The 23,710-nt window shown below is 37.0% G+C and overlaps 1 protein-coding gene across 1 annotated transcript in view; it reads left to right on the forward strand.

Moving 5' to 3' along the window:
• The window catches only part of ADAMTS18 (ADAM metallopeptidase with thrombospondin type 1 motif 18), a 165,699-nt gene that overhangs the window by 86,148 nt on the left and 55,841 nt on the right, over positions 1–23,710 (forward strand). The window contains exons 9-11 of the mRNA XM_074286587.1: positions 1,724–1,819; positions 8,438–8,586; positions 16,806–16,978. Of these exons, the coding sequence (XP_074142688.1) occupies positions 1,724–1,819; positions 8,438–8,586; positions 16,806–16,978 (418 nt within the window). The remainder of the gene's footprint in view (positions 1–1,723; positions 1,820–8,437; positions 8,587–16,805; positions 16,979–23,710) is intronic.

Consider the following 23,710-nt stretch of genomic DNA (forward strand, 5'->3'; position numbering starts at 1 on the left):
TCTGTCATTTTGTAGTTCATACATAAATTCTAGTTCATGTGATAACTCCACAGAGTATTTGTCTCAAACTTTAGAGATGTTTTTCTGTTTTGTATTCTTTCAGTATTTCATGAGTATCAGTATAATATAGTCCTCCTAGCAGAGCAGAGAGAAAGAGTTGGCCTTGGAGACAAAAAACCGAGGCTCAGGTCATAGGCAGGTTCTTTGATTCTCAGCACCCCCAGATGCCTCTGCAATAGCATTAATTATAGACAGATTATACATCTGTAATGGTAGAGGGATATTTCATATATGTTTACCAAATCAATAAATCTAATTTTTTAAAAATCAATTTAATACTTGACTCATCCATCTGTTATCTGTATTGTTGTTACATAACCAGATCACTTCTTTTCTAGTTGTAGGTACCTTCAGTGATGTATTTGATGCTTCAAATCATTGTTGGGTTTATGCAGCATCCCATGTGCCTTTTGCTCTGCCTTTTGGATCATTTTCATTCTTCTGAGATAATGATATTTGAAATTTGGCAACTTCACTGAGAGAAAGCTTGTTGTATATGTGACTTTTTGTGTCAAGGAGCATCACCCAGTTTCTCACTACCTCCAGGGTCCAGAAAAACGAGATTTTTCTGTTTGGCTTTGAAATGCTTTCACAAACTGGTTCCTTCAAATCTTTCAGTATTTACATTTCTCTCTTCCTCATACTCTACAACCCAGTGACATTGTTCTATTTGTTCTATATAGTTGGTATTCGGACTCTTTTCCTTGGCTAACTATATGCCTGAACTTTCTCCCTCTTTCATCTTTGCCTTTTGGCTTCCCTGACTTCCTTCAAGAATTATCTCACATCCCGTCTTCTGAAAGTCTCTCCTGGTGTGCCCTCTCCTGCCATTTCAGCCCCCTCTACAAACCTGCCATGCCTGGTGCACTTGAGATTTCCTCCCATTAGACTGTATATAGCTTATAGGTACAGAGATGTTTCTCTCGTTAGAATGTGAGTTCCTTAAGGTCAGGGGCCAGGGATTATTTTTTTTTTTTGATGTTGTTTGTTTTTTGTCTTCTCTGTGTTTAGCTCTAGACTTGCCACTCGGAGAGTGCTTGATAAATAGTTGTTTTTGACAAGTGTTCATTATTTTTCCAAGCTCCTGATACCTGCTGGTGCTATGGTTTTCCTTAGTCAAAAGTACCTCTGGAAAATGAGGCAGTAGTTCTTAAATGTTTTTGTTTTCAAGACTCCTTTACATTCTTAAAAATTATTAAGGACCCCACAAAATACTTTTGCTTATATCTGTTATTTATTGTTTCTAGTCATGTTTGACTCTTACTGGCCCATTTGGGATATCCTTGGCAAAGATATTAGAGTGTTTTGTTCCTTCCCCTCCTCAGATGAGGAACTGAGGCAGACAAGGATAAATGACTTGCCCAGGATCATACAGCTAGCTAGTAAGTGACTGAGGTCAGATTTGAACTCTAGAAGATGAGTTGCCCTGACTCCCAGACTGGCATTCTGTACAGTATGGCTCCACCTAGCTGTCCCTTCAATGTTTATTACCTGAGAAATTAAAAATTTTTAGTATTATTGTGAAAATAGTTTTAGACCCCTTTAATGATTTTTGGAACATCCAGGGACTCTGGAGCCATTCCCTAAGAACTGCTGGTGTGAAAGGCATACTGAATACCTTAATTGTCACTTTTATGTAACTGTTCTCTGCTTTCCTTTTCAGGATATTTGCAAATCACTTTGGTGCCATCGGACGGGCCACAGGTGTGAGACAAAATTCATGCCAGCAGCAGAAGGCACCATTTGTGGTCTGAGTAAGGTAAAGTGCATGATTTTTGTCTTGTGTTTCATTTTTGTCTTTGTATTCCCATTGCCTGGCATAGTGTCTGGTATATCATAGTTGCTTAATAAATGCTTATTGATTGCTTAATTCAACAGAGGGCTGACTTAAACAGATAAATGGCCTGGTGGCATGTAGTGGATCAAACTTTGGGCCTAGAATCAAAAAGAATATTTATTATTGAAGTACTGGAGAAAACTAGAATGAGAAGTTGTAGATTCAACTAAAACCAGCAGTATTTACTAATTGTGGAACTTTATTCAAATCACTTAATCTCTGTTTCCTCAACTGTTAAATAGGGATAATATTTAGCTGTGCAACCTTGAAGGTCCTACTGGATTTTCACTGGCTATTCTCATGCCCTTCTTCCTTACCTTTGCTTCCTGATTCCCTTTGCTTCTTTCACACTGAACTCAAATGTCAGGTATAATAGTTTTTTCCTGCTCTTCCCATTGCTAGTGCTTTCCCTCTGAGATTACTTCTTACTGACTCTCTATGTATCTTATACATACATAATTACTTATATACTGTCTCCCCTTATTAGAATATAAGCTTCTTGAACTCAAGGACCCATATTCAGCATATTATCTGGCAAATAGTAAGGGGTTAATATAATAAATATTTGACTGACTAGCTAGATGACTACCTCACCAGGTTGTGAAGAAAATATTTTGTAACTGAACTGTGTGTAACTATGATTATTATTGTTGACCACCAACAATTAACTACCTCTCACCACCATAAATCAATAAACCTTTGACTAGGAGATGAAGGGATTGGGTTCTGCATGAATCCACAGTGAAGAAATTATTTAATAGATGGGACTTACTTAAGAGACTCTTCCTGGGAGAAGAGAATTAAAATAATTGTATCTTAAACTTTAGTATTAGTTACTGAGTTATTAATTTATTTAGTTTTAGTTACTAATTTAGTTCCTAATTACTGAAGTAATTAGTAATTGGCATTTATGCCAAGATTTACTTCAGATTTAGAGGATCTGTGATTTCATCCTTATGAATACTGCTTCTAGATTGTCTTCGTTATGAGTTTTTCTTAAATATTCATACCCTTGTGACCAATTTGACTTCACTTACCTTAGTTAAGTTGGCTGGCTGATATATAATCTTGTACTAGGCCAATGCTTGTAAAGGTCCTGTTGTCTCTCAGTTGTAATCCTTCTCGGGGAGGAGGTTTCTTTTCTCTGTGAATCTTTTTTTCTGTCCTCTTCTTCCCCTCCAAAACTATGGGATTGCTGAATTTGCGAATCCACGGGATATCTTCTCCTTGACCCAATCCAGAACTGACTTTCCAGACTCTAACTTCTCCTTTTATCCTCCCAGAGAATGGGTTTGGGTGTAATCCAGGGGCTTGCGGGAAATTTACTTCAACCAATGAAATTGTTTGTTTGAACTAAAGGTGTGAATTCTGAGCTAGAGAATTGTTAAGTACTGATTTAGCACTTAGTAAGAACCTAACAAATGCTATAATACTTCCATCTTGAATTAATATTTCATATAGCTTTCATTCTTCTGCTATGGCTTTTGAGTATATAGGATAGTCTAATATCAGACCATGAAGGCATCAGTGAAAGACTTTCCCAGAGTGCAAGTTCCAAGATAGTTTCCTAGCAAAAAAATATATAATTTTGAAATAATCTAAGGCCCAGATTCCCCATGGAGTTGGAAGCACTAGCTTTGTGTACTGACTCTGTCACTTGTTAGTTATTTGATTTTGGGCAAATGATTTGCTTTACTGAGCCTGTTTTCTCTTTTGTAAGGTAGAAATAATAATCATTCCTTATAGGAATCTCCTTTACAAAATCAATCTCTTGGATATGAGCATCTAGTTACTATTTAAATAATTACAGTGAAGGCCTATCCATGGTGTTGAGATTTCTCTGACTGTAGCTATTCATATGGAAGTTAGATGACTACTTCTCTAGGACTGATTTTGTAAAAGAGATTCCTACTCGAAGTCTGGGTAAGATTCTGTATTTCCACATAAATTTTCTCTTAATTCCTATATTAATTAAAATGATAGAATCTCAGAGCTGTAAGGGACCTGGAGCTGGACCAGATCAACTCCTATATAAAGTATAAATTCTTTCTGTAACATCCCTGTTATCATATTGGAAGTCTGAAATCCTCCCCTATGAAACTATTTTTTCTTCTCTTATATTTCATTCTTAGAAGAGAATGCAAAGCATGGTCAATTGGTAGATAAAATAATACTGTACATAATACTTTAGATGCTAATACTAAATAAATACTTATTTTACAATAACATTGTAGATAAAATAATATACCTAGATTTTATATTTAGTGAATTTAAAAGTTTATCTTAATATTTTTGAATAGATGGGAAGATATGGGATAGACCATAGTATAAATAGATAATCATATACTCTGAATGTTTGGACCCAAAGAGTAGATATTTAATGGCTTGATATTCGAATCAAATTTCCAGAAGCATTGCCCAGAATAAACCCTATGTTGGAAAAAGAATAATTGGAATGTTTATAAGATTTGTAGATAACAGACATCTTAAAGAAATAGCCACGACATTGGACAATTAGAAATTTTAAATGATCTTAATATCAAACTGAATAATCAGACTGAATGAAAGAAAATGAAATTTAATATGGATAAATGTAAAGTATTATACTTGGGTTAAAAAAGTAAAGATGAAGTATACTTAGATAGTGGGTTTTTTTTTTTTAAGATTTAGGAATTTGAGGGGATATAAGCTAAATGTGAGAGAAAAAGAATGACAATGTAGTCTTAAACTACATTTAAAGGCATTGTGTCCCAACATAGAGTGATGATAGTCCTGATGTACTCTGTTTTGTTGTACCATACTTGGAGTTCTCTGCATCATATTTTACACAGGACATAAATAAGTTGGAGAAAACTTAAGCAAGGGGTGATAGTTGTCTTGAGTACTTGAAGAGCTGTCACATGGAAGAAGAATTAGATTTGTTTTCTTTGACTCTTATGTGCAGAACTAAAGTGATGAAGGAAAGTTCAAAGAAACAAATTTAGGCTTAATGTAAAGAAGGAAGGAAGGCATAGTGTGCTGAACATTTTATAAATATTTTCTCACTTGTCCTCACAATAGCCTTGGAATATAGGCATTATTATTATTTTCATTGTGCAGTTAAAGAAACTGAAGCACAAGTTAAGTAACTTATCCGAGGTCACACAGTTAATGTCTGAGGCTGGATTTATACTCAGATCTTCCTGATTCCAGACCCAATATTCTTTCTATTGTGTCACCTAGATATTTCTATGACAAGATAGTATCCTTAAGAATTGGAGATATTCAAAAGTGGAATGGAATAAAGGAAATGAGTTCCTAATCCTCAAGATTCACTAATTCAGCCTTTTATGTCATATTTGAATGAGCTCTAAATTTATGGATTAGAATTCTAATCTTACAATTTACTATAGAGATGACATTGGGGACATCTCATCTCCCTCTTATGCCTTGATTTCTTATTCTATAAAATGAGGGGGTTGAATTAAATGGTGTTCAAGGTCTCTTCCAAATCTAAATCCATCTGTACCTTTCTGTCTTTTAGATATGTTCATCCCTGTGATGATGAAAGTATTCACTTCTGTAGTTAATTTATTTCATATAGTTTTATATCATTTCTGTTGAATTTCACTTCTGATACTTGAGTTTTGGAGGGGCACCTGAGTCATGTCAATAGTGTAAGCTTTGGCAGTGCTGATCCAGAGCAAAAGATTTCTAATATGGACTTAGTAATGGACTATGTGTCAGTTGCCTATGGAGAGTCCTAGCTAACTATTTAGCAAGATTCATCAGCTGAGAATTGATTGTTCGGGTTGAATGGTTTTGAGTATCACCATTCAAAAAGAGCATCTGCTAGGGCATGGAAAAATTCGGGTCTGTTTTGGGGTAGGGAATAGGCTCATTTAAGAAAATCATGGATGTCTGAAGAGAGAACTATTGTTATTACCATCATATTGCTAGCAAAAGATAGTTTGTTTGATGGCCCTAATGCAGACAGGCTATTCTTGCCTTCTTCTCTCCTTCCTATTTTCCATTAATATGCTCACCCCATGCTCCAATGATAACTGGACATAAAATTACAACCAAGCAGAAGCTAGTGTCTAATAGACTAGGAATAATTCTGTTTTTCTCTATCCTACTCAAATCCCTTCTGGACTATTGGATTTTAGTCTCAAATTTGGGGAGGGTCATCAACACACTACAGAAGAGAGACACCACAAAGATAAATCAAAGATGCCTATTCCAGACAAGGAATCACTGGGGATAAGATTGCTGCCTTCACCTATTTGGAGGGTAGTCACGTGAAAGATGAATTCATGGTCTTTTGCTTGACAACAAAAACATTGATAATGACAACAGCAACAAGAAGCATTTATTAAACACTTGCCTTGTGCCAGGCATTGTGCCAAGCACAAGTACAAAGAAAGGCAAAAACATGTTCTCTACTCTCAGGAAGTTCACATCCTCATGGGGAAGACAATGTATAAACAACTGCAAATATTTAAAGTGTGTACACACACACACACACACACACACACACACACACACACACACACACATTATATATATGTAAATTATACAGGGGAAATTAGAGATCATCTCAGAGGGAAAGCACTCAGAGATTAGATAGCCGCCATGGCTCCTTAACAGCTCTAGGTCTAGGAAGTTTCCAGAGAGGAATCTATCAGCTTGACCTTGGGAAAACTTTCCTAAACATTCCAGAAATTGAATGGGCTGTCTAGCAAGCTCCCCTTTCCTGGAGACCTTCAAGTGAAGATTGGATATGACATATTAGAAATGCCATAGAGGGGAATCTTTATGCAGGGATTGGTTAGGCTAAATGACACCTGAAATTACAATTGGCTCAGAGATCTCGTGATTTTGTTTCATGATTTCATGAAGATTCTGAAATGACAATTGCACTTTGGGGAAGGAAAACTAAAAGCCAAAAAATTAATTAACATATGGCAAAAATTGGAAGAGAAGAAGCAGGATCTTAGTGTTGACAACATGTATTGGCAACCAGCTCCAGGCTAAATAGTGATGAAGCCAAAGTTATCATAGGGGAAAAACAAGTGTTTGACAGCCTAACCCACTCCCCATAATTCTGTAACTGAACCTTCTTCCCCCTCTCCTTTCCACCCCTGCCCCAATCATCAAAATCTGGCCCATCCCAAGCCTCAGCCTTCAGAATCTGATCATAAGGTTTTAAGAGAAGGGAATTGTGCTAAGTCATGCAGAAATCTCACATAATAAAAATGTCTAAGACAGTGTTCCCTAATGATAATAGAACTCTAGAGGTAGGGGAAGAAAAGAATAATAACTATAACATTAATAATGCAAGTTTTTATAGAGTCTTAGTCTTGCAAAGTGCTTTCCTCCCAACCACACTAAAAGTGATGCAGTGCAAGGATTATTATTGCTATTGAAGACAAGGAAAATGTGACCAAGAGAACAGAAATGCCTTGTCCATGATTCCCATTGAGATAGGGTCAGAACTGAGACTTGAACAGAGGTAGCCTAATTTGGAGAATTGTGGAGTAGAAGAGCTTCTGGAAGATAATCTGGTAACAGCTGAAAAACTAGTCCATACCAGGGGTCCTGAGACCTGTGTCTGTCTTGAGCTCTGCCTCTAATTTAGTATATGACCTTGGGTAATCAATCTGCTTCACCTCTTGTGCAAAAACAAGCGAGAGCCAAAGGACATATTTTCAGTAGACCCATTTATCGTTTAATCCTTTCCCTCAGCAGGAAATTAACAATTGAAAAAGTTTTGCCTCCCAGACTCGAGTGCTTTTACAGTATCTATTCCCTCCCAAGTGGTGGCCAAGCTTGGAAAAATAAATGACCTTTCTTAGCTGAGACTTTGAAAAAAGAGTGGAGCAGAGTGGTTTTATTTTTCATTCATCAGTATGAACAGATTGTCAGGTTGGCTACGCTCTGATGGCATTTGCCGCCTTATGGATCTCTATCTGAATATCTTACCCTGACAGTTTCCCATAAATGTAATCCTGATCCCGTTGATGAGAGAAACCCTCTCTAGATGTCAGACTTTCAGAATGCACAGCATGAATTCTGAGTCCCTCTATGTATTTACACCTCTTTCTCCCCCACAACCATGGGGATATTTTTAAAAACTAAAATATAAGGAGAATCTTCTCTTTGGAACAGTGAACTCTTTTCTCTTTGAATTGGGTTAAAAATAGTTAACTGCTATGTGTGTGTGTGTAAAAGAGAGATGAGGAAAGTAGAGTATGTGGGGAGAAGGGGCTGTGGTGGGGTGATCAGGGATAGTTCCAAAAGCTGATCTCCACTGGTTTGTGTTATGATATCCCCCTTAGATTTTAGGTGAAGGGGAGACCAGCAAGGCATAAGGATTAGGGACCATGAAGGAGAGAAAATGATCCTCTCTGGATATTGGCTCCTGGAAAATCACCCAGGCTGTCTCTCCCTAGTTACAGTTGCACTTTTAAGCTACTGTGTAGGCATTTGCCTGCTTTTTCTCCATAATCCTTTACCTGCCAGTTTCTGATGGGAAACATGTCCCTATTTTTTTGACAGTGGTGTCGGCGAGGTCAGTGTGTCAAGTTTGGTGAGCACGGACCCCGGCCCATACATGGCCACTGGTCGGAGTGGTCAGCGTGGTCGGAGTGCACACGGACCTGCGGGGGAGGAATCACTCAGCAAGAGAGGCACTGCACTAACCCCAAGTAAGACAGCTGAGGGAAAAGCACATAGGCAGAGGCAGGATGGCATTGTGGGAAATGTCAGGAGATCTGGGCTTTATTCCTCCTTCTGTCACTCACTAGCTGGGTGACTTTAGAAGAGTCACCTCTCTTGAAGATTTAGTTTTCCCCCAATAAAAGAGTGATAATGCCATTGCTCTACCCACCTCATGGGGCTTTGGGGAAGAATAGGCATTCTGAACCTTATAGTATCATGAAAATAGGAGTATTTAATTTCCTATTTAATCATCTGCATTTTAATCTATCTATCTATCTATCTATCTATCTATCTATCTATCTATCTATCTATAGACATTTCCCACATAACACTGATCCAGCTTAGGTTTTTTTTTTTAATAATAACAGTGAATATAGTTACAAAAATGGCAAAATATTCCAATCCTTGGATTGGAGAGGATACCTAAAAGATGGCTACATGCCTGTTTTCCAGGAAGGGGCTTTCTGCTCAGCTGGGGATTGAATTTGTCATCTTCTGAGGTTCCCCATGGTTCCATGATGGTATTGAGGAGTGATGACCTAAACTGGGATTTAGTTTTCATGGGACTGGAGAGATAGGGAAAAGACAGAGGATCAGAGATCTTCATCTGGAAGGGTCCTCGGATGTCAAATGGTCCAGCCACCTTGTATTAGTATGGTTGAGAAAACAGAGACCAAGGGATTTCCATTGATTTGCCTATAAGCATATCATAAGCACCAGAGCTCTGACATGAGCCCACAGGTCTGCATTCAGAGCCATGGCTGCCTCCTCTATACCAGACTGCCTCCCCCAGCAAGCTTCTGTTTTGATATCATGCATGAAATCTTTGCCTACCTAGAGGTCTTCCAGTCTGCAAGTGACATGAGCTTCTAAATGAGAGCGGGCTTGCACCATAGGAACAATTTTTGAAACAAAAATTTCTTTCCATGAGCAGAAAGCTGTACAGGTGTAGTTGGAGCATCGAAGGGGTTAGTTTTTGAGGATTTTCTTCACTCGTTTTTGTTGTAGAGAAAGGTGGTGACAGTGGAGCTTAAGTTCTGGCAAGTCTTATACAGCAAAAGTTTCAAACACAGACCAAACAATTGTTTTTATTCTGTCATCCAAAGATCAACTTAGCTCAAAATAGAGAGGCTCATTACTAAAGAACTAGTAACTAAGAGAATAAACTTCTGCCCATAGAAGTTCATGAAACAGTTGACTATTGTATAGGGATTGGGATCTGCATTGGTGTAGGTAGCAAAGACACTGTTTAATTATGGATCTCTAGGCAGCATAGTATAGTGGATATTTCACTAGATTGCAAACCTGAATTGAAATCTTGTCATAGGAACTTACTATCTGTGTGACCTTGAGCAAGTGATTTAATCTCTCTCAATCTTAGTTTTCTCAAAACCAAAATGGGGATAATACCTGTACCACTTATCTCCCAACATTGTTTTGAGTATCAAATGAAATCATGTTTCAGAAGAACTTTAAAATCTTAAATCTACCCTCTTTGAGCTACCTCTCCAACTTGCTACTTGGTAGTTTACATTTTGAATTCCTAGGAGTGTTACAATTTCCAGGTTCAAGGATACTTTAACTCTATTCCTAAAATTGTAGTTGGAATCCCCATCAGTGTGCTTCCCTTTAATATCCACCAATGAGCAGGCTGGCTCAAAGCAAAAGTATTTATTAAGATGGCATAATAGAAATATTTGTCATACAACATTCCTCCCTCCCCATTAATCTGGGGCTTACTTTCCCACAAATATGAAAAAATGAATGGAAAGAAGTTTAGAATAAATGGTAGCATATTGATAAGAAACTGCATGTGGACTAGGTAATTCATGCTTCTGGTAACGCAGGGCTTTGATATTCTTTTTCTTATAAGGTTCTCATAATTTTCCTCCCTGGGTATAGAATTTTTGCTAGAAGCATCTCACAGATGGTTTTCCTTTCCTTGCTCTTTTCAGCAGCTCAACTCTCAATTGTTGGGGATTATTTTCTCTCAAATTCATTTTGGCCTTCTCTTTTATTTTTAGGAGTCATTCTTCTTGAAGCTGCTGCCTAGCTCTTTCCCTCTCTATATAGTGGATATAGTGTTTCTTGAGTGGGTAGAACTGCTGTAGGATGCAATGGATGGCATGGGGTGGAGAGAGAGAGTACCCTTTCCTCTATTGCTCTCTGCTAGAGGTATAAATATCATATTTCACAATACTGTAAACAATCTTGATCATTTCTCAGGGTTTGCAAGCTTTTTTAAGGGCCAGAGACATGGGAAAATCTTTGGTCCACCAATGGCAAGCCATTCCTCTAAATGCTACCAGGGAAAACTAATTCATAATAAAACATGGATGCATCTCATTTGATACATGAACATTTGTCTTTTTGTTACCTCTTTCCTATGATTTATAATTGTGCTAGGAAGAAACTCTCCCAACCTCATATAAATGTCAACTATCAGTGTTATTATTTTCAAATATTGAAGTAATATGTAATGAAAGAAGCATTGGATTGGGAGTTAAATTTAAATAAATTCAAAGCTCCTCTGGGCATTATTTAGCTGAACCTCTTTGAATCTCAGTTTCCAAATTTGTAATCTGAGGGTAGTGATATTTGTACTACTTATTTGTCAGAGTGATTGTGAAGAAAGATTGTTGGAATAGCTGGAACTTATATGCACACTGAATGAAGCAACTGTTGAATTATCTTTTTTCCTAATTTGAGATTTGTTTCAGTTTATTAATATATAAAGAATTCTAATCTCATTAGAGTTTTAGGGATTACAAAGCACTGTTTACAACAATCCTAGTGTGGATAGTGTGAGCATTATCATTCTTTTTTTTTTTAAAGATGAGAAAGTTAGTGTTTTAAGAAGTTAAATTTTCTTTCTATCCTCAAATTTTCCTAGAGCATTCGCCATTGCTTTCTTTTGCCTCTATCATATACTCATCTCTATCCTGTTTAAGTCTAAGTATATATGTATGTATGAGTGTATATCTATCTATCTATCTATCTACCTATCTATCTGTCTTCAAGAGTGTTGACTCCTAAATATCAAGGTCTAAGCTATATCCTCCATCCTTTTGGGTATTCAGCATTTAGGAAATATTTATTAAATTCAATCAAATGATTCATCTGAGGCAGAAATTCTTAACCTTTTTTGAACTGTGGACTCCTTTGGCAGTCTGGTGATGTCTTTGGACCTCTTCTCAGAATAATGTTTTTATATGCATTAAATAAAATGTATTGGATTAAGAGGGCTTACTCTATGTATATCTAGATCAGCCTGCTTGCTTTGTTCCCCTTATAACATGGATGGAGATAGCCTCTTTCAAATGGCTGAATGACTGGAATAGGTTGCATCTTTTAAAACTGAAAGAATTCTTTTTTTCCCTGCAGTTCTTTCTCATTGTGTCCAGAGGATGAAGATCACAGTTTATTCCCCAGCTTAGGATCCATGAATTAAACTTGAAAGGGGAAATACTTTCTTTTTGCCATGACTCTGAGAAATGGACTTGGGGTCTCTCTTTGTTCTATTTCATTTGTACAATCAATCAAAGGCAGCTACTCCTACTCATGTGGGAGAAGAATGCAGGGAACAAGATGGCTCCATATTAGGTGAGTTAGATTTGTACAGGGCAAGTCTCTTTATGTATAGAATTTGGTCATCAAAATATTTTTTAAAATAACAAAGAAGTTAGGGATCCTAGGTAAAGAACCCCTACAAAAGTTTATGGGTATAAATGGTAGACTCTGGATTTAAATCTCAGTCCTAAAATCGTAATATTTAAATCTGGAAAGGATATGGGAGATCAGTCCCACATTTTACAAAAGAGAGGGGCTCAGACCTGAAGAAAGTGACTGGCTTTTGTAGATATCAAGTGACCCTGGTAGGACTCAAATTAAAGTCTCTTATCTCTAAATCTAGTACCCTTTCTAACTTTCATGATACCATCCCACTATATTTATCTACAGTTTTGCAGTTTATTTCATGAATCTGGTTGCATCCACACCAGCAGTTTGCAATCTCAATATTTTCCCCAGAAAGAAATACATGATCTAATTTAATAGCTCAGCTGGTAAGAAGCAGGGAATGACACCAGAGAGATTTAAATGTCTAATTCCTATCTGGGGATTGAGAACCACTCCCTTCTAATGGGGCATTGTTCAGAGAAATAGCATAATGTAGTTTGAGAATGGCTCAATCATAGAAATAATCGCCAAAGGCATTCCTTATCTTTTCCCACAGAATGAAAACTAATCAAGACATTGTTTATTTTAACTTACATATGAGGCTCAAATAAAGCTAGTTTTTTTGGCTGGCTGTTCCAAGGTGATTGCCTTTATCCTTCTCCATATCTCATTTGGCTGTAATCCAACAAAATGTTTTTTCCCTTGTCAAGTTGCTAGTTGGCTTCTTACTAAATCTTCAGCATCTGGTTGTGTCCACTTCATTCAACATTAACATTTTCCTTTTACCACTCAAGGATCCAAGGAGTTTTCTTTTTCACATCTCAATACTTTATCCAGATCAATGCATCATTTTTACCAAACCCTTTGAATGTCATATTTCATTATGAAAATCATGAATACCCTCTCATCTAGTGATGTAATCTGTTTCTATAGTTTCAATGGTTAATCTAGGTAGATAACTTCCAAACTTTTATTTCTAACCCTCAGTTTCTAACCTGAACTTCAGATTCCCATTTCCTTGCCAGACATTTCCACCTGACTATACAACAAACATCTTAAACCAAACCCAATATGTTTAAAACAGAACGCCTTATCTTTCCTCCAAGTCTGTCTCCTCCCTAATATTTCCATGTTCACTGGGGATACTATCATCCTCTTAATCAAATAGGTTCAAAACCTGAGATTCTTCCTTAGTCAACACACAATCAATGGCTAATTCAACTAAATTTAATATTTATTAAATTTACTAAGTATCTATTTTGTACAAAGCTTTGAGGATGCAAAGATTAAAAACTGGTATAGTTCCTGTTCTCAAGGAGATTAAGAGCTGTTTGGTTATTGCTCTGTATGGACAAAGGTCCATATAACACACAGTATAATGTGATGGAGCCAACGGGGAGTTATGGAAGGCTCAAATTACTAAGTATCTGAGGCCAAATTTGAATTCAGGTATTCTTTACTCCAGGTCCAGCATTCTATCTATTGTGCTAGTTCTTTATTAAATATCTACTGTGCACAAAGTGCTATGCTTGGCATTGGAAGGATACGAGATTCAATTAAGGCAGGGTTCCTGATCTCATGTTTAAGAAGAAGAAGACACAGAGAATTATAATATATAATAATACAGCAGCTAGTTAGTGCAGTGCATAATGCCCCAGACTTAGAATAAGAAAGGCCTAAATTCAAATTTAGTCTTAGACACTTACTTGTTGTATGATCTTGGGCAAGTCATTTAACTGCTCCTTACCTCAGTTTCGTCATCTGTAAAATTAGGGATAATAATAGCATCTACCTCCTAGAGTTAATGTGGGGATAAAATGAGATTTTTGTAAACTGCCGTGCAAACCTTAAAGTGTTGTATAAATGCTATTATTAATATGTGTTGAGCACAACAGAGAATAAAAACAAACTAGTATATAAAGTCTGAGGAGGAAGATTTTAAATGAAAGGGAAGGCTTCCTGAAGGAAATGCTCTTTTGAGATGGCCCTGGAATTCAAATGGTGAAGGCAGAAGCAAGGGCATTCATGGCATAGAGAAAATGAGACCAAAGACACAACCACATGGCTGTCCCAAAGGACAGTTGTTTTGTTCAGATGGAATAAAAAGTATGGCAGGACAAATACTGCTTTCTCTTTTTCTTTCTCTCAAAAAAAGTTTGCTTTTAACCTTTTATCTATTTACTATAGTCTTTTGTCTGTATACTATAGTTAATATTCTTTAATACATTCTGCCTTATGACAAGTGACCAATAACCCTATCTGACAGTATATGTATTTCACATCTCTGCCCTCCATATTTATTCCTTTTATAGAGTATTTTGGATCTATAGAATACTTGCTTCACAACAACTATAGGAAGCAGGTAATCCATGATCATTATGCCCATTGTAGAAAAAAGATACTGAGAGAAGGAAGTAAAGAGAAGGTGGAGATGATTGCTTAAGAGATTGTAGCTTGTTCTTTATTCTATAAGACCATGACATCAGGGAGGAGATGCCATGACATGCAAGTTAATCAGATTGAAGTGAAGGAGGATTGTGCAAAGTCATTTGCCTCACTTTCCTCTTGAGAGCCATTTGGGTCCAGTGGCCAGATTTATATCAGGAGGCCTGGAGAAGGCCCTGGATGCAGTGGGGGATCTTGGTCTTTTTAAGCTAAGGTCTTCAACTCTCAATTTGACTCTGGCAGCACCTATGCAATGATTAAGACTAGATGGTAATTGCAGCAAACAATCTCCTCTTTTACCTAGTCCAAAAAAAAACAAAAAAAAAAAAACTAAATGAATAAATGAATACATGAATGAATGATCAAGGAGGGGAAGATGCTCAGGATTTCTGGCCAAAGCAGAAATCACATTATACCAATCAATCAGGATTCAAACAATGACCAAATGAGACTCAGCCTAAAACCTATCAGATTGTTTTTGGTTTAAGGTCTGCTCCTTAAGAAACCAATCTATCCAGTAAACCTCAAAATATTTTGGGAGGGTTCAGAAATGCAAAAGAAAAGGAAAAAAAAAGCTTTTAAGAGCATCTACAGGAAAGGGTATAATGCCCTAGGTAGACAGAGGGAGGGAGGGAGAGAAGAAGGAAGGAGGAAGGGAAGATTGCCAAAGAAAGAAACAAAAGGTGGATAGATAGAGATCACAGTGTCAGAGCTGGGACTCAGGTCCAAGATTCATGCTTTTTTTTTTTTTTTTAAGGGTATACTACCTCTCCAAATGAGATATCTGGTGAAGAAGAGTTATGTCATGAATGCCAGGCAAAAAAGTATTAATTAGTAAGCAACAGGGACTTGGTTATATCTACACAAAAGTCAAGTCAGTCAGTCAGCAATTCTGGAATGGTCTATCAAGTTTTCTTGTCAAGTGTCAACTATTCTTTAATCCTTTTAACAAGCATTCCCTGCTCTAAAATTCTTGTAGGCAAGGAAGGAACTAAGTAAAAAAGAAAAGGGATGAACTGGATAATCTCTAAAGTACTGTCCAGTTTTAAATCTTATGGCCCCATGATCCTACCCATGCACACACACCTTGTATACAAAATAAATCATTATAATCTCGTAAGAAAGGTATAGGTACAATGCTGTTCTAGAAAGAAGGTGGGCAAAAAGAATTATGGGTAACTAGTGGAATCTGGGAGAGTTGCATGGAGGAGCCAACATTGTTTTGGGATTTGAAGGGTGAATAGGAATTCATATGGCCAGAATCAAGTGGAAGACAAGGTCAGCATCTGAGCAAAAGTTTGAACAAAAGTCCGGAGGCATCTAAGAAGAAACCCTCCTCCTGGACAAAGTGCAGTTCATGGATGAAGTTATTCCCTTAGAGATGGATGAATGAGGGAATGTTGGCTAATGCTTATGATAAATTTAAGGTGACACCTAAAGGGAAATATCTTCTGAAAGAGATTTTGGGAGTTAAAGCCAGAGTTCTGAATGTACTGAGTAAGAGGAGAATAGAGAATAGAGGGGAATTGATGGAACTAGAGCAGGAAAGAGGTTGTCTCCACAAGGGAAGTTCAGAAGATCAAACCACTGGGAAGAAGTCTGCTGGGAGTCTCAGTAGTGGCTGATTAAAAAGTTGAACTGGAGAAGAAGAATCAAAGCTCTGATTAGGGGTCTCTAGACTTGGATTTGAATCCCAGTTCTGCTACTTAGTGTTGCCTTGGACAAATCCATTTCTTGTCTGATCTTCAGTTTTAAAACCTGTAAAATGAAGGCATTGAATTAGATAATCTCTGAGTTTCCTTCTGGCTCCATTATCAGTGTTCAGTAGGATTGGTTAGGAGGTTTGTGGACATCCCTGACCTTGGAAGGAATTGCATGAAGGTTAACTATGTGCTGCTGCACAGACTCTCAGGGCTACTGTCACCCAGCTGGATAGACCCCAAATCTGCATTCCCCCCCATCAGAGGTCCAGGTAGAGGGATGCAGGTCTGATTCATCCACATCTGAGAATCTATAGATAAAACTCTTCATTTATTAGTTTAATTTGGCTTATTAGTGTTCATTTTTCTCCTTTTATTTCTAGACCACAACATGGTGGCAGGTTCTGTTCAGGGTCTAGTCGCCTGTATCAGCTGTGCAATGTTCACCCTTGTCCAGCCAATAGTGTGGACTTCCGTGCCCAGCAGTGTGCTGAGTATAACAGTAAGCCTTTCCGAGGATGGTACTACCAGTGGAAACCCTATACTAAAGTGGAAGGTAATTGGATTTTAATAGCAGGAACTGGACTTCTTTGCTTTGGTTACTTCCATTTGGAAATGTGAGTGCCTCGGTAAGGGTGCTTCTGGAATGCAGGGGATCACTAAGCGACCCTGGAATGGTTATTTTATGACATTTTCAGGGGAGATGACTCCCCAGTTTGTGAGCTGGTGCTCTTGACAAGTCCTTGAGGCACCCACTTGATGGAAAGAATATTGAATTTGGAGGCAAAAAACCTAGGTTTGCATCTGGACTTTGTGACTTAACAATAATACTTGTGTGGCCTTGGCCCAAGTTCTTTTCTTTGCCAGGATAAGCAGTTTAATTTACTTTCCTCATCTGTTGAATGAGAAAGTTGCCCTAGATTAGAGATTCTTACTCTTTTTGGGTCATGGATCCCTTTGGAAGTCTAATGAAACCATTTGCCCTTTGTCAGAGCAATGGTGTGTTTCCTATGTTGATAATTGTAGACAAGACTAAATTTCCATTAGAAATTAGTGAAAATTCTTTTTGTAGTTTGCTTGCATTTTATTTTCTTTCTCATTTTTTTCCTTTTTGATCTGATTTTTCTTGTGCAGCATGATAATTGTATAAATATGCATACATATAAAAAAACAATAATTAGTAAAAATTAAGGTTATGATTTTTTTTCCTTATCTAAGTTCATAGATGCCCTGAAATCTATCCACAGACCCCAAAGGAGCCAGGATGACTGCACTTGTTGATTTCTAAGGTTCCTTTCAACTCTAACTTTTCTGATTCCATGAAAACAGCTTTGGGGGTCCAAGTGAGCCAATTCATTCCCCAGAGAGAAATAGGAACTCTTGCATAAAAGCTAGTACCCTCAACATCCTGCCAGAGACCATTTTTCACTTTTAATTCCATCCAGATTGATTTAATTAGTCTTATTACTCTAGAATATTAAGAATGGGCAGTTTTTATATCACCAGAAACCTGGTGCTGGAGCTTTTCTGGTGTTTCATTACTACCCCCACTGAATGGGATTCTTCATAGATATTACCTTTTGTGCATCATGCTAGGCCATGATTGTACCTTGGCATTGTCAACTGTGGACAGATATAAGCAAATGTTATTCAGTGTTCCTTTTGGGGGTCTATCCTGAAATTTCCACATAGCATATAAAGGATGTATGAATAGTAGCTATGGTTGAGCAAAACAGGAAAAAACCCTACATTTGGCCATGTAACTACATTCAGAGTTGCTTCTTATTCCCTTGGACTTTACATCCCCCCCCATTCCATGTGGTTTTATTTGCTTTTCTACAGTTCTTTTTGATAAGATGCCCCTCAAGACCTATAGCCCTAAACCACAATTTCCTTTGGAATGTCCTTATGTCTAAACTTACTGCTGACATTTCTGCTGACCAGTCTCCTGAGAATGCTAATTATGAACTGCTATGAATTATCCAACCAAAATATGTCATGAAATTCTATATGCCTAGTGACTGCAGCATGTTCAACAAAGTGCATGTCAGTGGATTACTCATTCTTCAAGGCTTCAATAGAGTCATGATTTCATCTCTATCGAGACCTATGAGACTGTATGATACAATCGAAATATGACTGGACTTGCGTGATATCAGGCAATATCATTTGAGTGATATTAGTTACTTTATTTCTGTAGGCCTCAATTTCCTTATCTGTAAAATGAAGGGATTGGACTAGGTGACCTCTAAATTCTACAGCTCTACCTTTATAATCAGCTCCATATGAGATGTATAAGGAATTTATACAAACACCTTATGAATCAAAATAAATTTAGGTTTATATCTTAGTTCATTAAGTATCCTTACCCCCATTTTATAGATGAGAAACTGAGGCCTATACGAGCTGAGGTTACACAGGTAGCAGAGCTAAGTTTCAAACCCAGTTCCTCCAAATTCATATTCAGCATACTGTAAGTGAAGTCAAGTCAGTAGATTCTTATTGAGCACTGGGTGTGTGTACGTATTCAGGACCAAGGACACAAAGAAAGACAAAAACAAACAAATCATAAAATAAGCAGTCCCTGTCCATAGTATAATGGGGAAGACAACTTGCCAATCAGATTTCATATACATACACATATGTACATATACAGATATATATATATATATATATATATATATATATATATATATATATATAAAGATACATCTATATTCAAACCTATATGCATACATATAAAATAAATTAGAGATAATCTCAGGGAAAAGACACTGAGATTAAAAAAGACTGGGAAAAGCTTCTTAGAGAAAGTTATGCTTTAGCCAAGACTTGAAAGAAGCCAAGAATGAGCAGAGATGAAATTAGAGAATGCCCTGAATTAGGAGATGGAGCATTATAGATGGGGAATACCAAGATCAGTGTCAGTGGATGGCAGGATATGTCAAAGGTATAAGGTATAAGAAGATTGAAAAGGTAGGAGAGGCCAGGTCATGAAGGGCTTTAAAAACAAACAATAACTTTTTATTTTATTTTGGAAGTAATGGGGAGACACCTGCATTTCAATGGACTTTTAATAGACTATTATACACATTTTATTCAATAATAAACTTTTGGAAAGTAGCGATTTCTATACCTTACTCTGTCTTGGGAATAATCATGGGAATTGTCAAAAATTATCACCCTTAATTCAATTAATTAAGTTTTATTAAATGCTTACTGTGTCCATAACACTATGCTGGGCACTTGAGAAAATGTAGTTTCCCACTTTTCAGAGAAACTCATATTTCATAGTCTTGTAGGAAGATAAATCACAAACATAGATGTACACTATATGACAAGTGCAGTAGAGGTATAGAGTGCCACATGAAGTTAGAGTTAGACAGTTTTTACTCACATGGGATCGGAGAAGACTTCATAGAATTTGAACATTAAAAATGGAACAGCAACTATGAAGTTAAAAGAAAGGGAAGAAGGATATTCGAGAATCGAGGAACAACATAAACTAAGGCAAAGGTGTGAAAAGGGGCTTTTCATCAGTGTTATCCAATTTAACTGGAATAGATGGATGGATGGATGGAGAGAGAGACAGACAGACAGGAAGAGAGACAGGGAGTAAAAGAGAGAGTGAGAGAGAGAACAAGAGAGAGAATGAGAGAGAGAGAAGAGAGAGAGAGAGAGAGAGAGAGAGAGAGAGAGAGAGAGAGAGAGAGAGAGAGAGAGAGAGAGCGCACACATGATTTCAAGTTTCCTTCTTTTCCTGGTCATGCTCTCATGTACTTCTCTACTTTGTTAATATCTTTTCTAAAACATGACATCTAGAGGGGACCATCTCCAGTCCTATGACATTTCTCTCATTCTTCCTAGTCTTAAAACACCACTAGAAGAAATCCTACATGTTATTTTCTTCTAAAAAGGATAAATATCCAGCAAAATGCCAAAGAAATAGAATCTGGGTTGACTAATATATCTATGACCAGGTTATACCACAGAGATGAATTATGTGTATGTATGTGTGTGTGTTTGTGTACAACACAGATTTATAAAGGGAACAAACTGTTTTCAATAAATTATAATAATAAAAAGGTATTAACAAAATTAGACCCACTAGCATCTAAGATCCTGTGGGGAAAGAATATGACCAAAAAACGTTTTTGGAATAAGAGTCAAAACAATGGGGAAAAAACAGTGAAAGAAATAACAAAACCCTAAGGGCTAGAACCCTCTCTAGCAACAACAACAAACAACAATGACAATAGTAAATGAATGCAGAGTTTCTTCTCATCTGATGAATGTGAAATCCAACTTCCAAGGAAACTGTAATGAATACATGACAAATCTAAAAAGCAGAGTCTGGGAGTCTGGTGCAGGTTTGCCATTGTTTCAGAGAAATCTTGGGAACATCCAGACTTTTGTAGAGATCATATATTCTTTATATTTTAAAAAACTTTATTGTTTATATTTGTTTTTCATCATCTATTTCCCAGTGTATCCCATCCTTCTCTCCTATGTAGTAATCTGTCCCTTGAAAGAAAGAATGAAAAGAGAGAAGAAACAGTTTAGTCAAGGCAGAACCAAGATGGCAGAATAAAGGCAGGAACTCATGCTCTCCCCCAAACTGCTCCAAATTTCCTTAAATAATGATTCTAAACAAAAAGCCAAAGTAGAACAATTTTCCAGCCAATGACAACTTAGAAGGTCAGCAGGAAAGGTCTGGAATATCAGAGTGGAAGTCCAATGTGCAGAACTGATGCAAGCCATGCCGGCAGAACCCCATCCCTGGCCCCAGTCCAGACCCCAGAGTCAGCAAAGAAGGAAGGTCTAGGACTTCAGAATCAGTGGCAGTACTAGTGGCTTCCAGACCTCTCAGTCAGAGACTCCAAACACAACTTGGAAGGAAGGTCAGTGGGATGAGAGAGAGCCTTGGGAAACCAGCATACAAGGAGTGAGCTCAGGCAGTGGTGGTTTTGGCAGCTTTCAGAGATCTGAATTTGCAGGAGGTCTCTTTACTAACACTGAGGAAGGACTCTGTTGCTTTAGCACACTAGATCTTATAGCTACAGCAGGCTGGTGATACTCCTAATAATTCCAGGGCAAAAAAGAGTGCTTGTGGTCACATTCTTAAAAAGATCTCTGAAAACAGCTGCACAAAATCCCTGAAGCTTGAGATAGTGCATCCTCTTTTCTGGGAACACAGACCTGCTTTTTACAAAGAGTTAAAAGCTGAGTAATAGGCTAGGAAAATGAGCAGAAAAAAAAAAGATTCTGACCATTGAAAGTTATTATGGTGACAGGGAAGATCAAACACTCACTCAGAAGAAAATAACAAAGTCAAAGCTCCTACATCCAAATCATCCAAGAAAAATAAGAATTGGACTTAGGACATGGAAGAGCTCATAAAGGATTCTGAAAATTAAGCAAGAAAGATAGAGGAAAAATTAGGAAGACATTTGAGAGTGGTGCAAAAGGAAATAGAAAAAACTAATGAGGAGAAGAATGCCTTAAAAAGCAAAATTGGCCAAATGGGAAAGGAAGCTCATTGAGGAAAATGATTCCTTAAAAATTAGAACTGAGCAAATGAAAGGTAATGACTTTGAGAAATCAAGATACAATAAAGCAACAAAAAAATGAAAAAATAGAAAAATATGAAATATCTCATTGGAAAAACAAGTGACCAGAAAATAGATCCAGGAGAGATAATTTAAAAATTATTAGTCTACCTGAAAGTCATGATCAGACGAAAGAGCATGGACATCATCTTTCAAGAAATTATTTTAAAAAACATCCTGATGTTCTAGAACCAGAGGGTAAAAGAGAAATTAAAAGAATTCACTGGTCACTTCCTGAAAGAGATCCCAAAATGAAAACTTCAAGGAATATTTTAGCCAAATTCTGGAACTCCCAGGACAAGGAGAAAATATTGCAAGCATCCAGAAAGAAACAATTCAAGTATAGTGGAGCCGCACTCAGGATAACACAAGATTTAGCAGTTTCTATGTTAAAAGGCCAGAGGGCTTAGAGTATGATATTCTGGAGAGCAATAGGACTAGGATTACAACTAAGAATCACCTATTCAGGAAAACTGAGTATAATCCTTCAGGGGAAAAGATGGAAATTCAGTGAAATAGAAGATTTTCAAGCATTCATGATGAAAATATCAGTGCTGAATAGAAAATTTTATTTTCAAACATAAGACTCAAGAAAAGCATAAGAAAGTAATTGGAAAAGGAAAATCAATCATAAGGGACTTAATAATGTTTAGATGTTTACATTCCTGTGTGGGAGGATAACAATTTTAACTTATTAGAATTTTCTCATTATTTTATGGCAGTTAGAAGAATTTATATGGACAGAGGGTACAAGTGTTTGATTTGAATATGAATTTGAACATGAAGAGATAATATCTAAAAAATAAAATTGAGGGGTGAGAGAGGAATGTACTGGGAGAAAGGGAATGAAAGAAGTGAAATGGTATAAATTATCTGCCATAAAAGAGGTAAGAAAAAGGCTTTACAGTAGAAGGGAAGAGGGGGAAAAGAGAGGAAATGAGTGAACCTTATTGTCATCAGAATTGGCTCAAAGAGAAAAATAACATACACAATCAATATGGGTATAGAAATCTATCTTAACCATGCTGGAAAGTAGGAGAATGGGATACAGGAAGGAGAAAGGGGGATAGAAGAGAGGGCATATTGAGGGAATGAATGGTCAGTAACAAAACACTTTTGACCATGGACAGGTGGAAAGGAGAGAGACCATAGAATAAATGGGGGAAAATACAGTTAACAATAGTAATTGTAAAAAGAATTTTGAAGCAAGTTTCATTGATAAGGCCTGATTTCTCAAAAGAGAAATGAGTCAAACTTTTAAAAAATAAGAGCCATGCCTCAGTTTATAAATGATCAAAGGATATGAACTATATCTAAAGGGCTATAAATTCATCCATATCCTTTGACCTAACAATATCATTATTAGGCATGAATCTCAAAGAAGATTTTTAAAAGAGGAAAAATATTTATAGCAGCTCTCTTCTCAGGGCAAAAAAAATGGAAATTAGGGGGATGCCCATCAATTGGAGAATGGCTAAATAAATAGTGGTATGTGATTATGATGGAAAATTATTGTTCTATGGGAAATGAGGAGTAGAATATTCTCAGAAAAACCTGGAAAGTTCTCCATGAACTCAAGCAAAGTAAAATGTACTATGTACAAATTAATAGCAATATTATGGGATGATCAGCTGAGAATGACTTTGCTATTCCCAGCAATACAATGATCCATGACTACT

The sequence above is a fragment of the Sminthopsis crassicaudata genome, chromosome 2, assembly GCF_048593235.1.
Source record: "Sminthopsis crassicaudata isolate SCR6 chromosome 2, ASM4859323v1, whole genome shotgun sequence".
NCBI lineage: Eukaryota > Metazoa > Chordata > Mammalia > Dasyuromorphia > Dasyuridae > Sminthopsis > Sminthopsis crassicaudata.